This window comes from Humulus lupulus, chromosome X (genome assembly GCF_963169125.1).
Source record: "Humulus lupulus chromosome X, drHumLupu1.1, whole genome shotgun sequence".
In the NCBI taxonomy this organism is placed as follows: domain Eukaryota; kingdom Viridiplantae; phylum Streptophyta; class Magnoliopsida; order Rosales; family Cannabaceae; genus Humulus; species Humulus lupulus.
In genome coordinates, this window is record NC_084802.1 from 233,309,134 (window position 1) to 233,325,406 (window position 16,273).

A 16,273-nucleotide genomic window follows, 5' to 3' on the forward strand; every position below is an offset into this window, starting at 1 on the left:
CCTTCTTGTAGTTGGTTTCGAAGGCTTCCTTGAACTTATCCTTAGCAGCAACAACCCTAGCCAGATATTTTTGGCTCTTCTTCAACTCCTCGGACAAAGAAGAATCTTTGTCTTCAACTGTCTTAACCTTGGCCTCCAACGCTCTCAGATTGGCCTCCCATGCTTTGATCTCCTCAGCATGCTTTGAGTCGATCTCCCAAGTGCCACGCTAACCATTGTTCACGGTCAGAATACCTTGTGAACAATGGAAAGATAAAGCTTTTAGAACTAATAAAATATTGTTCGACTAAATTAAAATACAAAAGAAACTCATGCTGAGGACTTCGTTGAGCCCACGAGCAAGGAACTGACTGAGTTTCAGTGAAGGGAGAGAAGCAAAGGCTTATTGGATACAACAATGCTTGACTATCTTCTGAAGTTTATTAATTGTTGAGCAAGAGGCATTTCTCAATAATTCCATCACTAAAGAAGTCCCCGCCTGGTCGATGGAGGACGTAGTGCGAGGAGGAGGAGGAGGGTAGTTTTTATAGAAGGAATGGAAGCTAGAGGGTCTTCTGGTCAAGCCTTTTTTCTTGTAGGTTCCCCACTGGCTTCTCCAAAAAAATTTATCCTTGATTTCTTCGAGCTCGTTGGTTTTCCTTTAGAGGCATAGATGTCAAATGCATCGTCGGTTTGCATGAGTACGAGAAAAACAAACATGAGTAGTTATGTCAAGAAATATTTTTATATGATAAGGAAACAAATTAAAAGAAATTCTAAGTGGTATATCCAAACTACAATTATTGGTGTCTACGTTATCTAAGGAACTACTGCTACACTCACTATCTGCCTAGAAGAAGTCCAAGCTAAAACTACTGGTCGGAAAAATTAAAATTGTCATCCCTATCAAATAGATGATAAGGGATGGGCAATGTATCTAAAAGTGAAAAATCTATACCATTATTGTCAGAGGATTTGAGTATAGGTCTAGCATATTTAGGTAATTTTTGTTTTCCCCTCCCATGTTGGGGAGGGATATTGGCTGGTCGAGTGTTGGAGTTGGGCTCTCGAATGGTCACTCCCATTGGTCGGCGCTTTTAGGGTTATGACACATCCTGTTGCTGTTCGGGGTTTTCTTGTTCTTTAGTGCCATCTCAAGTGGCAATCCCCGCAGTTGATTCCCTCACCTATTGGTGAGACTCTAAAAGGCCAACCAGCCTCAAATTGCTTTCCATAACCAACTCCTTGATGTTGGTACCATCTCTGGAGTGGGTTCTAGTTGGTACCATGGACCTAGGCACTATGAAAACCAACAAAGAACGAGGAAAAGATACAAAGCGACTAGAAGAATTTTGAACAAAGATTAAAGAGTTTACCTCCTCGCGTGAAGGCCATTTTGCCTGCGACCAGGTCAGTCGTGAGGAAGTACTCTTGGAAGTAATTTCCCACGTCAGATTTATAAGTTATGTCACTCAGAAATGTGCGACCGGATTCCTGGTGATAAAAGTGGAAGAACCTCGTGTTGCTTTGGTTGGGGTTGGATTTGAGATCGAACAGGTAATTGATCTCGTGAGGGGTAGGCACATGCCACTTTTTATGATTATATAGGATATAGAGTGATGAAAGTACTCTATATCCATTGGGAGTTATTTGGAATGGGGTGACTTCGAAATAATTGGCTACCCCTCGAAAAAAGTCGTGCAAGGGAAAAATTTCCCCTTCTTCTATGTGGTACCTCGACCAGATGCTATAGGCACCTCAAGGCATCTTTGCCCTCTGGTCAGGTGTACTCTTATATAAAGTAATCCCATAAAGCCTATACTTCTTGGTATACTTTGCCACCATCTTGGTCGATATGACGCTTGGAGGGGTGATGTACCAGGGTACCTCTACTCGTGGGCCTTCTTGTGGACGAGTCATAGGTTGAATCTCTAGTTGTGGAACATTCAATGGTTGAGGGTCGTTCGAAGGACCCTTAGTGTTAACAGATGGTTGGGTTGTAGGTGAGTTTATGGTTTTTCTTTTCCTATGAGCAATGTGTTTGACACGACCCATGTTTGGTTGACTCTTTGGAGGATTTTGAGGAAGGCTGGTCATGGGAATTAGAGGTGGTGTTGAAGGCTCTGGAAAAGGAAGAGAAGGTTGTTCCTGATCCTCGAACAGCAGAGCAAGAAGGTCAATGTTTATTGGTCTCTCACCTCCCCAGGGATCACGCATGAATATCTGAGAAGAGGAAAGGGGAAGTGAGAATCTACAACCAATAGAGAAAGAAGACAAAGGAAAGTAAGGATAGAGCTGCTTATGTATAAAAGTTAAACTTTTATATGACCAGCAGCATCCTGATAAAAACACAATAAACATGCAAGCACGTTGGTAAAACGATTAAAAGAGTGGATATGAAAAGTTTTTCACTTTTCAACTCCGAAAATAGGCAGGAAATGCCCAGTTTGCCCGAAATCCCAAAATTGACTTTTCACTTTGATTTTGGAGCTAAAATCAGTGTAAATAAACCCCATATTCCTTCTAAACATTGTTTCGTGCATTATATAGCCTACAATACCTATTTTATTATAGTATTTGTCTGTGTTTTTTTTTACCTAAACCTGATTTACCCAAAACCTCATTAAGAACATTCAAAATCTAGTTACGAACACAGAAAAATCATGACCAAAATTCATGAAAATTGCTACGAAGAAAAGATGATGAGTTTGAAAACTTACTTGAAGTACAGATTGTAGAAGAAATCATGAAGGTTTTTCTTGAAGTTGCTCGAAGATGCCTCGGATCGCACTGGAGTGTCTGGGATTCTTGGAGGTTTTTCTGAGTGTTCTTGAAGAGAGAGAAAGTTTGGGTAAAAATAAAAAGTAGTGAAGGGGCTTACATTTATAGTGCTCGGGGCATTCATGGTGAGTAATGATGAGAATAGGATTTTGATGCATGGGGAATTGCCAAAACCGTCAAATCGTGTCTGGGGAACTTAAAGGGTAATGATTACTTACCTTTTCGAGAAAGTAAGTACGGACAGATGTGACAGGTCAGCATTATAGCTAGTTGAATAAGTTTATTAAATATTGATCGCATTAAAATAAACTTAGGGGCATATGTTTCCCTAAAATATTTGCATGATGACGTGGCATGGTTAAGAGGCACATGGGAAGCACGTGATTGGTTATTGACGAAGACTTGGTCGACCAACGACCAGGATATCGATAGGAAATTGAGCTGCTCGATAGGCATAGGGAATATACTGAATAGCGGGAAAAGAAGATGTGTTGACATATGCAACTAGATCTTCTCGTAGGACCGAGGCAAGCACTCAGGGATGGTTATGAGTTAGATATTCCCAAGATATTTGATTACTTTTATATGTAAATATCATTATTTCTATTACTATTTTGTTATGCTTGTAAAAAAAGCTAAGGACGGCCTATAGATCGATATGTACATCCTTGATCCTATAAATAGGACTTGTGGGATTCATTTATTTCATACACAATATTTTGTATTTAGAGAGAACAAGAGCTTTTAAACATGACTCTTTGTATTCAACTTCAGTGCTTGTGAAACTTAGTGAACCCTAGTTCGTTGATCGTAGGTTTTGTAGTCTACATCAATAAAAATACTAAGTGGACGTAGGTTATTACCGATCTCTAGGGCCGAACCACTATAAAATCATTGTGTCGTTTTATTTGCTTGCATTCATTTTGATATTTCTTATCGTTTTTCGTGACTCCATGTCATTGACTAAATCAAGGGTCAACAATCTTCAAATATTCTTGCTTTTATTGGAGATTCTTTCTCAATCTTTCTAAGCACCAACTGGTCTCTATAAATAGGTTTCTAAGGCCTTGAGAAAAAGTGAACTCTTTGGTGCATAGTTTGTGAGTGAATTGTAATATTTGTGACAGTTCATAGTTTGTATTCAAGATCATTGTATTCGTGTGATCTTGTAGTAAAATGAGTGTTTAGTTTTGTGGTGAGTCTATACAACATTCATGAGTGAATAGAAGTTGTAATTTGAACACAATTCTTATAGTCTTCAGGAGAAGATTTTTACAAGCCTTGCATTGGGAGGATGCAAGCACTCGCTGGCCAATGAAGGGAGTTCAAGTGGTTAGGCATTTCAATCAAAATAAGATTAGTGAAGAGAAGTACAACAAAGTTGTGGCAAATCTCAAGAGGGAGTCTTGTTTTATTTAAGTCAATATTTTGTACTTGTGGTTCTTTATTAATTGGTTTTATTCTCTGGGTGTGGCCCCAAGGAGTAGGGTATACGAAATGGTTTCTAAACCTTGTAAAAATTCGTTGTGTTCTTTATTATTTTTGCATCGTCTTTTTATTGTGTTCAGTTTTAGTCGTGACAAGTTCTTATTCTATCTGGACAGATTTGAAATCTGTTTCAACATTTAATTACCATTCCGCACCTTAATTAATTCACCTAGTTTAATTAGTTTTGTAATTACTAAAAATGGAATTTCAATAATTAAATACAAATACCAGTGTAAAATATTAACTTTATTTTATTAACAATAATCGTTCATGAAGAAATATATTTTAAGGGTACAAATCTAAAAAACTGTGGTCAATTTTCCTACTGCATCTTTGATGAGGACCACTTTCTTTCTTGGTGTTATGAACATCTTCTCATGAGATGATTTATTTATCTTCTCGCGGGGTCCCTTGACGAAAACTTGGGAACGAGGTTGTTTAGAAGTGTAGGGGTAGTTTGTTGTCTTGGTTTCTCCCTACTCACAAGCTAAGTTTAAAGTCTAGTCGTGTTGAGATCTCACACGATGTTTGTTCCTGTAAATGTCTCTAGCATTCTAACACGTAATCTTTATAATTTTGGGCCTAACATTTTCACCCTAGTCTTCAAGGAAATTCCATCTTCTCAAGGATTACAACCTTTTTCAATGCGTCCATACTTCACTGATTCATGCTCACTCAATCTCTTGAGTGATTTCTTTGGCACATATGACTAATCATTATTCATTACACTATTTTTGACACATGTCATCCTAGCAGGATTTCGTTAGGATGATGAGTGGGCATCCTTTGATGTGATTGAGGAGTCTTTAAGGAGGGACATGCAGCTGTCATTCAGAATTTAAGTCTCTATCTTCTCGAGACAAACTGGATCATTCTCTTACTTTCCATCCAAGGGATTTGATTATTTGAAGTTGGCTATATAATCTTATGTTTGTTTTTTATCATGTGATTGACAGTATAGCAGAAGCATGAGATAACATTTATGTGCGATAATAACAATTATTAAAGCATAAAAATGAAACATTGTGCTAACCATAACTAGAATTGAATCTTACTTATGTGACATGAATCTTAATAAAATAGAAATTTACAAATACTTTTTCTAGATGTAGAACACTTGTAGATCAAATAGTATCTTAACTTCCTAACCAGTCATCTTCTATACTATGGCTAGCACAAAGAGAAGGTGATAGACGGATGTCTATGCTATTTGGTAGGATACACAAGAACATACTTTTGAATCTCAACACATGAAAGAGTGCTCTTCTCATAAAATAGAGAGAACCAAAGCTCACTATTTTTCTCTCTTGGAAAAATAGCATATAGCATCTTCTCCATCGTTGGTGTTAAGTTCTATTTACAGAAAAACCAAAGAGAATACCTAGCCCTAATTTCATTGGGCTTATGCATGGACCATAGTCTATTTGGACAGTGGTTGGCGCCAATTGCAGGGCTTTCGGTCCTGTAGTATTTTATCTTTATAAAATACTATTTGTTGGACCATTATCATATTATTTTATGTTGTATACAATCATACTATAAAATTAAATACGATCAAATTAATTCTTAATAAAAATTAATTTCACTAAATTATCAATATTATTTTATTTTCCATTAAATATTAATTCATAAATAATATTATTTTGTGACATTAAAAATAAAACTTTATTATTTTCAATTATTTCCTTTTAATACCAGAATCATACCTCTGTATTATATATCTAGTATGGGGACGATATGGACCCATAGTTCTAAGCTCCAATTATTTAATTAATTTCACTAACTATTAGTTCCATTAATTAATTTATTAACTATGAATTATTCCACTAGAAATTCATAGTTGAACTCTCAAAACTACAGTCTTATATTATTAGAAGCTATAATTATAAAAGACGTCCATTGATTTAGTCAATGTAAGAGTTATGACCCTCTGCTAGTTGTTCATAATTAGTTATAGGTCTTAATGTCTGTTAACCTCTATAATTATGTCTTTATCAATTAGTTTCATTAATCTTCTAATGAACATTATTCTATAAATCTAATTATATACAACACATCTATCTCTTTTGTGTCGCTACACGTAACAACCCATATAAACTAATCTATCTTAAATAAAAGATAGACTATACTCATAATCTTTGTTAAATAAAGCTCTCACTTTATTTACCAATTACGAAAATTTTTATATTATTATCTTGAATTAAATCCTCTTGTACATATACCAATATACATATACATATACTTAATTTAATTCCACATCAATAATATTGGATTTTCATGATAAATGACATGTATAATTAAATAAAAATATGAATGAAAAATTTATTGACTTTATTTAATTAACAGTAATCATTCATACAAAAATACGATTTGATGGCACAAATCCCAATAGCTTATCTAACCCTTTCTTTCTTACATTTCTTCCTTTCTAAGAGAATCTCAGTTGTTGGGCATCCATTTTTTTCGGTGATCATTTCCATTTTTTGCAGGCTTTCCCATGTTTCTCTCATGTCTTCTTCCTCATTTCCAACATGTCTTTTGTCTATTCCAGGTATCTCACTTCATTCCTTTCTATTTCCTTTTTGACATTTTTTCTTCACCACTGTAATAACCAATGTTATTATTTTCTCTTTAATTATGACTATATGTTAGTTTTTATTATAGTTTATAGTTTAGTTTTATTGGCGGAAATTAAAAAGATTTCTTTAACTCTAAATTATTTATTTTAAGGATATGATTTTATGATTTAGAAAGTAATTATAATTTGGACGGTTATAATTATTTTAGTTAGTACTTATAAGATTTTAACATATGATTTAAATTAGTGGATAGTTTTAAGTTTCTAATTAAATTAGAATATAGTTTAAATGTACATATTATTTCGTGGTCTAAGGAATATACATGAGGAATTAAATTGCATGCCAATTATTTAAATATAAGGGTATGGCCGAAATTCTCTATAGTTTTATTACTCGAATTTTTGTGAATTTATTTATTAAATAATATAGTTATTTTGAAGAACCAAATAGAAGACTAAACTAATCATAGCGTGTGAAATAATATTATGCTAGGTTTTGACTCTTTTTTGAACTTAAAAGATAGGCGTCACACTAAGTAACTAAGTTGGTGATAGTTGAAGCTTTTTGAAAACATTTGAATTTAAAATAATACATGTGTAGGCGTGGGAGAGTTTTTAGAAGAACAAAAGAAATTTTTTGACTACTTATGGTTCTAGATGAGTGTGTGTGGCAACAAGTGAGTTTGTAGCACTTGGAATAGGTAAGCACTAGTGCTGGCCGAAACTATGGAGTGGGAGGGAGATTAGAATTTTGAAAACTAGTTGAATGAAGGTGGAAAAATTTAAGGAAGTAAGTTGAGTTGTGAGCCTATAAATAGAGCGATTGCGATTTCACTTTTTCACACAATCAAAGCCTTCAAGTGCTCTCCATTTTTTAAGTCTACATCTCCCAAAAGCGCTCGTATTTTTTCCCCATTAACACATCATATCCAAAATCACTATAGTCTTTATAATGCGCGGGATTTATTTCTTCTATTTTCGTAAATAGCCTCAAACACTCTAGCCATTATAGACCCTATATAGCCAAAATACCAAGATTCTCAAAAACAATTTATTCTTGAAATTACCCTATGACCCACTCCATACATTGTTGCTGATGATAGACATTTCGTGGAGGCTCGAGATTTTGGAGGATTTGAGATTTTAAGGTGAATGTATGATCTTATAAGGTTTAGAAATTTTGGAATTATAATTATTATTATAAGTCTCTCATCTTACATATTTTATGGCATATATAAGGTTTTGGGCAATTCTCCATAGCAAAAGCAATCTTTCTTTTTCTTCTTATTTCCACACTCAAGGTAAGGAAAATTAGGTAGTTTAGTTTATGACCTAGTTTGTGATATGTATGACCCTAACATTTCAGGTACAATAAGAAGATAAGTGTGGTAGGACATAATGTGTTCAGAATTGTGTGACAGGCCTAAGTTGATGTCCAGTAGGATCGGTTGCCTAAAATTGAATGACGGACTTATGTTCGGGGCTTAATTGCCACCCTAGTATAAGCACTTATCTTTTTATTATACCTGTCTTGTTATTATGATTATTATGACCTATGATTATGACCTATGTTATGACCTAGAATATATTACAATCTTATATGATTAGTATAGGTTAGCATTGTTATGATCTTTTGTATGATTTATGACATGTCTATTATGATTACTTGTTATATGACTCTGGTTTGTATTTTCCTTACTAGGCTTAGAAGCTCACTCCTTAATATATTGGTATGCAGACAATAAAGGATAGAAAGGTCGGTGGCGAGTGGGACCTAAGAGCTTGATGATGTATTCCTAGGGACCATATAGTTGAGAAATTATCAACGGACCTATGACTTTGCATACAAAGCATTTCCTTTTAAGTTTTTCTTTTATTTATAATATTGCTCATTTTATTTTGTTAAAGACTATTATTTTATTTTTGTAAAGACATGGGATCCCTTTGCTTATTATGATTTTCTTAAATAAAAGAGCAATATTTATGTTTATGATTCAACACTGTGTTCTCAATAATACTATGAGAAATTAGGGCATTACATGTGGTACTAGAGCAACGACTATATTGGTCTTGAACGTTATCACTAAATACACACGATAGCTACAAAGGACCAACTTGCTACCAAGTAAGCATACTCATTTTTTAATTATGTTTGTAATGTTTCTCTTGTGTTATTTTAGAATTTAGCTCATTGGACTTGAGTGTTGTTAGAAAATTTAAGGCGATAAGAAGAATACATGACCTTCATTGTGAGAATGAGTTCGAAAATGTGTTTCTTAGAATTAACCGAATTCACAAGGAGATGGAAAAGATTATCGATAGTCATACAACCCTTTTAAAATCACATGAGAAGTTCATAGTTCTCATGCACTCAGTCAAACTACCGCTAGCAGAACAAAGTTTAAAGATAGCATGGAACAAAGTTTTATTTTATCATGATGTACCAAATGAAGATAAATACGACATATTTATTGATAGGTTTGCATGAAATTTTAGAATATTCGAAGATGTCATATTACCAAATGGAGAAATAGGAGAAAAGATTCATCACCTACCAGATAGCCTTAGGGAAGGATTTCTTAGTCAAGTTCCTTTCACTTGAGGACTTCACTTAGGACATGCTAGAAGAAGGATCCAATGTGGAAGATTAGATGAATATAAGAACACATCGTTAAGTTTTATTTGATGTTATGTTTTTGGAAATTTTTTGCTAGTTTGTAAATAATTTCTTATTTTAATAAAACATGTTATTTTTTGTTATTTTTCATTGTTTAGTAAATGTTATGAAATTTGGATTCAATTGAAAGTGTAAAGTTTAAATTCCTCTCTTATGGGTTAGCCTATTTCTGAAGGCTCATTTGCTTTGCATTATTAGATTGGATCTAATTAAAATTAACAACAATTAATAAGGCAAGGATTCAAATTCCTGTATTTTGGGTTCAAGTGGAAGTTAGGGGGCCTTAGTAGTGGCTACGACATACTGAACCCAACCTTCATCCATGAATGATTCAATTGTTAAGGCCCATTTACTCGAGTTGGACTTAATTGTAATAGGGTAATTTTTAGTAGATAGATTGACCTAATACACAGTAGTACAATAGGCTAAGTTATAGCCTCTACTTGTTTGTTTGTCTTAGCTTTTACAATTTTCTCTTTTGGGGAAACAAAAAAGAAATATGGAGCAGGAACCAAGAAGACCTGAAAGAATAAATGGCCAAGAAAGAGGACAGGGAAGAGGGAAAGGAAGAGGAGTAGCCGCCGCCCCCATATATGAAGAATTTCCAAACATGTCGGAAAACCCGAGATGTGAACGTCATGACGTGGGATGAGTTTGTCCAAGTGTTCAAAAAGAAGTACGCCAAAAAATTTGACCTACTGGCCAAGTTCGCAGCCGACATGGTACCCACTGAGACGCTAAGAATTCAAAGATTCATAAAAGGATTGAATCCAATGATAGCCCGAGACGTGAAGCTAGTTCGTGGAGTAACCACGTACGCAGAAACATTGGAAATAACATTGGAAGACGAACAGTCAGAGGATAGAATCTTGAAAGAAGGTGCGGCCATGAGGGACGCTAAAAAGAAAAAGTACGAAAAAAATAACCACAAGAGGAAACATGATGGTGGTCAAAACCAAAAGGCTGACAAGAAAGGAAAGACTACGTCGGAAGGAAATGGAAACAAAAAGCCTTACGTAGAATATCCCCAATGCCAAAACTGCATGAGAAAGCATTCAGAAAAATGTCGATATAAGATAAAAGGTTGCCTCAATTGTGGAGAAGAGGGTCATCTCAAGAAGAACTGACCAAAATTGAGAAACCAAAAGAAGTTTGAGAAACTAGTACTAGCCAGAGTTTTCACTCTTACAAGAGGTGAGGCAGAAACTAGCAATACAGTAGTATGAGGTCAGATCACTATCTCTGGTAAACCATGTAATGTTTTATTTGATTAAGGAGATAAGCATTGTTTTTTCTCTCTGAATATGATTGATAGCTTAGATAAACCATACAAACTACTTAGAGATAAGTTTTTCATAGAATTACTCTCGGGGGAAAGAATACTATATAGTAGAGGGTGCGTAGTGTTGTAATTAGAATCGAAGGAAGAGAGTTAGCAGTAGATTTGATCGAGTTAGACCTTAAGGATTATGATGTAATATTAGACATGGACTGGTTAGCAAAACATGAGGCAACAATAGACTGTAAGGGTAAGACACTCAACTTTCAAACAGAAGGCAGAGAACAACTCACCTACAAAGGAGAAGTTTCTCAAACTCCAATACCGATAGTCTCAGCTCTCAAAGCTTAACGGTTAATTAGTAGCTATTGCTAGAAATTTCTACCTAACGTGGTGGACAAGTCATGAGAGATGTAGCTAGAACCGAAAGACGTACATATTGTATGCAAATTTCCTGAGATGTTTCCAGAGGATCTACCAGGGTTATCTCCAAGTAGGGAAATCAAGTTCGAAATAGAGTTGGCACTAGAGACGACACCAATCTTGAAATCTATTTATAGAAGGGTGCCTACCGAGTTAAAGATACAATTGCAGGAGCTATTAGACAAGGGTTTCATCTGACCGAGCTATTCGCCTTGGGGTGCACCAATGTTTTTTGTCAAGAAGAAGGACGGGAGCATGAGGATGTGCATCGACTATTGAGAACTAAATAAAGTGACGATTAAGAAAAAATATCCTTTGCCCCAAATAGACGATCTTTTTGATCAACTACAAGGATCTCTGGTGTTCTCAAAGATAGATTTGTGGTTAGGGTATCACCAGCTAAGAGTATGAGAAGAAGATATCCCAAAAATGGTTTTTCGGACCAGATATGGACACTACAAATTTCTGGAAATGTCTTTTGGATTAACGAATGCACTATCCGCATTCATGGATCTTATGAATCAAGTATTTAAGGACTACTTGGATAAATTCATTGTGGTTTTTATAGGCAATATATTGATCTACTCAAAGACAAAATCCGAGCATGAAAAGCACCTGCGAATGATGTTGGAACGACTAAAAAATCATCAACTATACGCTAAGTTTAAGAAATGTGAATTCTCGCTAGAGAAGGAGGCATTTCTAGGACACATTGTGTCTAAAAATGGCGTAGAAGTAGATCCAGCCAAGATAGAAGCAGTGAAGGACTGGCCTAAACCCAAGAGTGCAACCGAGGTGAGAAGTTTTCTGGACTTGGTGAGATATTATAGATGATTTGTTGAAGGGTTCTCCAAAATAGCTACACCTATAAAAAATTTAACATAGAAGCAACAAAAGTTCACATGGATAGAGAAGTGTGGAGAAAGCTTTAAAACATCAAAGGACAAGCTCATATCAGCCCCAGTTCTATGCGTCCCAAATGATAAGGGCATGTTTGTAGTATATTGTGACTCGTTGAAGCAAGGACTTGGATGCATTTTGATGCAAGACGTAAAAGTCATCCCATATGCCTCAAGACAGCTAATGGAGTATGAACAGCAGTATCCAACCCATGACTTGGAATTAGTAGAGGTTGTATTCACTCTAAAGATTTGGAGGCATTATCTGTATAGAGAAAAATGCGAAATCTATATGGACCACAAGAGTTTAAAGTACTTCTTTTTGCAAAAGGAACTCAATATGAGGCAACGAAGGTGGCTGGAGCTAGTAAAGGACTGTGATTTTGAGATCTTGTATCATCCGAGAAAGGCTAATGTCGTGGCAGATGCACTTTGTAGACAGAGTTACAAAAAAATATCAACATTTAAGGGGATAGTGCAACACTTACAAGCTGATATTAAGAAGTCCGGAATTGAGTTAAGAACTGGACAACTAGCTGACCTCACGATCAAGTCAACACTTATGGAGGAAATTAAGGAGAAACAACATGAGGATGAGTTTCTTCTTAAGAAGAGAGTAGCACTACTAAGCTTGGGAAATGTTGAATTTTCATTGAAAAAGGAAGGCATGCTACGATATAGGAACTAACTGTGTGTAGCAGAAAAAGGTAAATTAATAGATAGTATTATGAAAGAAGTGCACACCACTCCATATTCACTTCACCCAGGATCGACCAAGATGTACAACAATGTCAAGACAATGTACTGGTGACTGGGGATGAAGAAGGACATAGCGGAATTTGTAGCAAAATACCATAAATGTCAACAAGTTAAGGCCAAACATCAGAGACCTGCTGGAACATTGCAACCGTTAGAGATTCTCGAATGGAAATGGGAAGATATAGCAATGGACTTCGTGACGAGGTTACCAAGAACAACCAAGCACCATGACTCTGTGTGCTGATTATAGACATACTCATAAAATATGCTCACTTCTTACCAGTAAGAACGATTTACAACGAGAAGCCATGCGTGGCAGAGATAGTAAGACTACATGGAGTTCCAAAGACAATAATCTCTCATAGAGGATTGATTTTTACCTCAAAGTTCTGGGAAAGTATACAATGTGAAATGGGCACTAATTTAAAGTTAAGTATTAATTTTCACCCTCAAAATGATGGTCAGTCAGAACACACCATACAAATATTAGAAGATGTGTATCCTAATTTCAGCACGGGTCTTTTCCTCAGATCGTATGCAGCTGGCAAATAAATGCATGGAAGAAATAGTCAAGGAGTCCATGTATGTTCCATATAGACAGCACGATTTTCATGATGGTTGTACGAGCTTGGGATTCACAAATTGATAAGCGCGAGCTTATAGTATTTATAAGGCATGGCCTCCATGATACGAGTTCGGCGGTGTGTTCAGCTCAGGTGAATTGAACATATGGCATGTCCGCGGATCCCCGAAGACTCGGATACTTTATACGATCGTTTATGGCCAGTCTGTGATAGTTAATGCCCCATATATTAGGAGTCTATTGATTTCATGATCAGATCATATCCTATTATAAATGGGAATATTCCATAATAAATGTAATAAATACGAAAATCCGTGATTGACTCACGGGGTTGCCCAAACCTATCCAAGAAATTTCTCTATAAATACTGAGAATATTGGACAGGAAAGGGGATGACTATTCTGTAATACCAAAACTCTATCAAAATAGAGAGAGAAAATCAGAAATAATATAGACTCGTGGACTAGGTGGATTTTAGCCACTGAACCACGTAAAAAGACCAGTGTTCTTGAGAGTTATTTTCTTACTTTGGTTTCAACCTTGTCATTTTCTTAATTCACTGTTCGCGACACTACAAGAAAAAAATGATTTTAATAACACCAAAAATGTGTTATCAAATCATATCATAACACTTTTTGATGTGTTAAGACCGACTATGTTATCGTAGGTCAGGGTACTTTACATAACACTTTATCATTGTTACACAGATGTGTTATTATACTGTCAACGATAACACACTTTCTGTGTTATTTTAATAAATAGATAAGTGTTTAATTATATTATTTATAGTCAATTATATAACACATTTGAATACTTATAAATTTGTGTTATACTACACTTTAGTATAACACATTTTTTGTGTTATATAATGAAGTTTGCATAACAAAATTCTTTACTTATAAAAAGTGTTATTGTAATAGATATTATAACACATTTTTCGTATTATTTTAATATTTAGATAAGTTTAAATTCTCATTATATATTCATTTATATAACACTAATTTATTCTATTATATTTTTATTTTTTATTTATATAATGAAAATTAACTTTCTAATATATACTAGCATCATCAAATGAACTTGATTTTTAAATAACAAAAAGTAAAAACATTCAACATTGTATTAACAATCCACAAATTAGTTTAAAACATTCAACACTGTCATCAACAACAAAATGTTCTTTAAGTATTCAAGTAGTCTTAAATATTCAACATATTGAAAAGTTACTACTTTCAGCACAAAATATTCTACAGCTGCCAACACAAAGCCTTCAAAATTAAGTATCATTTTCTATTTCGCTTGTCACATTTGCAAAATAAACAAAGAAATATTTTATTGTTATTATCTAGCATCACATATTACTTCAAGAAAAATGCTATGGAAATTATTTCCAAGAGAGGACACCACATACAAAATAATAAATCCACAACTACACCAAAGCAAACAAAGAAACCAAACACTATACTTTTTTTGACAAAGGTCACAAGGCCTTTTATTATACTATAAGTATGACAAAAATATGAATTGTCACTACCCCATACCTAATTTTTTTTGTCAACAATAACATAAGGGGCCAAAACATGATTAGAATGGTAAAATGAGACACTTGAAAGTTAAAAGGGCCAAAGTTAGAATGGTAGTGCATAAAAAAACAGGGGTAATGGAGACCCAAGTATATCCACAACAGCAAAAAAGCCACAGCCAACAGCAGATCATAAAAAATTCTGTAATGCTCTTTTTTAATGCAAAACAAATGTCTATAGTATACACTTTTAAAGTCTAGGTATGCAGTATGCGCCTTACAAATGAATTATTTGCTAATCCATGAACAATTTTAAAAAGCTTAATGGAGGTTTGCCTGAGAACTAATGAGACAAGATAAGGGGAAAAAACTAAATAAATAAATTCAATACCTTCCAAAAGCCTCCCCACCAAAACCTATATAAAAAGTTACAAGAGACAGAAAAAGTAAAAGGGAATTAGACGCATGTACAAAAAGTATCATAAGAAACTCAAGTTAACATAGCAACTGATGCAATTCCATTCCAGCCATGTACTTAATAATATTGTCTGTTCCTTATAAAGTCTATAATACAAATACATATTTATATGTATGCTTACCTTCCTCCAAGGCTACTGTTTAATGCTTTTAACAGCCATGGCTTTGGCTTCTGAGATTCTTTAACCCAACATTCTTGGAACCTGCAAAAGGTATAAAAATAATGATGTAACCTTTATCAGTTAAATTCTATTGACAAGAAACTATAAGGTACGAATGACTGCATACTTAGCATTCAGTGTTTCTGTTCTATCCCAACTATCTAACTTCCACACTTCCTTCTCTGTTATTGGTCTTTGATATGCATGCTGCATAAGGGGATTCATCCAACCAAAGAATGTTCCTGGTAAAAGAAAACACAGTCGAGATATTAATTAATAGATACAACATGAAAGAGGAATGATCAGTAGATGCAAACAACTGTAGGCAGATGAAGATAGAATAAGCTCTGCCTCACTGTATATTTTACTCCATAGAGAAGCAGAGATTAGTTCAAAATATGTCATAGGTAAATCATATCAACTTGTAATTCACTTGTTGCAGAGATAAATTTATTGGGTTATGTTTTCTTTTGTGTGGTATAATCTAACTAATACCTAGTATTTAAGGTTATTTTTTAGCTTATAACTTCAATCCATAAAATTTGATAAAGCAACTAAATTTTTTGCTTTTAATGATTACAAAAATGAACAAACCAAAATCTCTCAAGGGATATTATTTAAAGGTATGCTTGACTTTGAAGGGTGCAATAAGTGATGATGAACTCTA

At 34.6% G+C, this 16,273-nt stretch overlaps 1 protein-coding gene and 1 long non-coding RNA gene across 2 annotated transcripts; one reads left to right on the forward strand and one right to left on the reverse strand.

Moving 5' to 3' along the window:
* Window positions 1-10,141: 10,141 nt before the first annotated feature.
* Window positions 10,142-10,630, forward strand: LOC133806855 (uncharacterized). The gene has a single exon (XM_062244941.1). It carries the CDS (start codon window positions 10,142-10,144, stop codon window positions 10,628-10,630), a length of 489 nt encoding a protein of 162 aa, XP_062100925.1.
* Window positions 10,631-15,357: 4,727 nt separating this feature from the next.
* Window positions 15,358-15,863, reverse strand: LOC133805097 (uncharacterized). The gene is made up of 3 exons (XR_009878832.1): window positions 15,734-15,863; window positions 15,568-15,648; window positions 15,358-15,384 (listed from the first exon to the last, which is right to left on the reverse strand). It is a non-coding gene; the product is annotated as an uncharacterized LOC133805097 (long non-coding RNA).
* Between the last annotated feature and the right edge of the window lie 410 nt (window positions 15,864-16,273).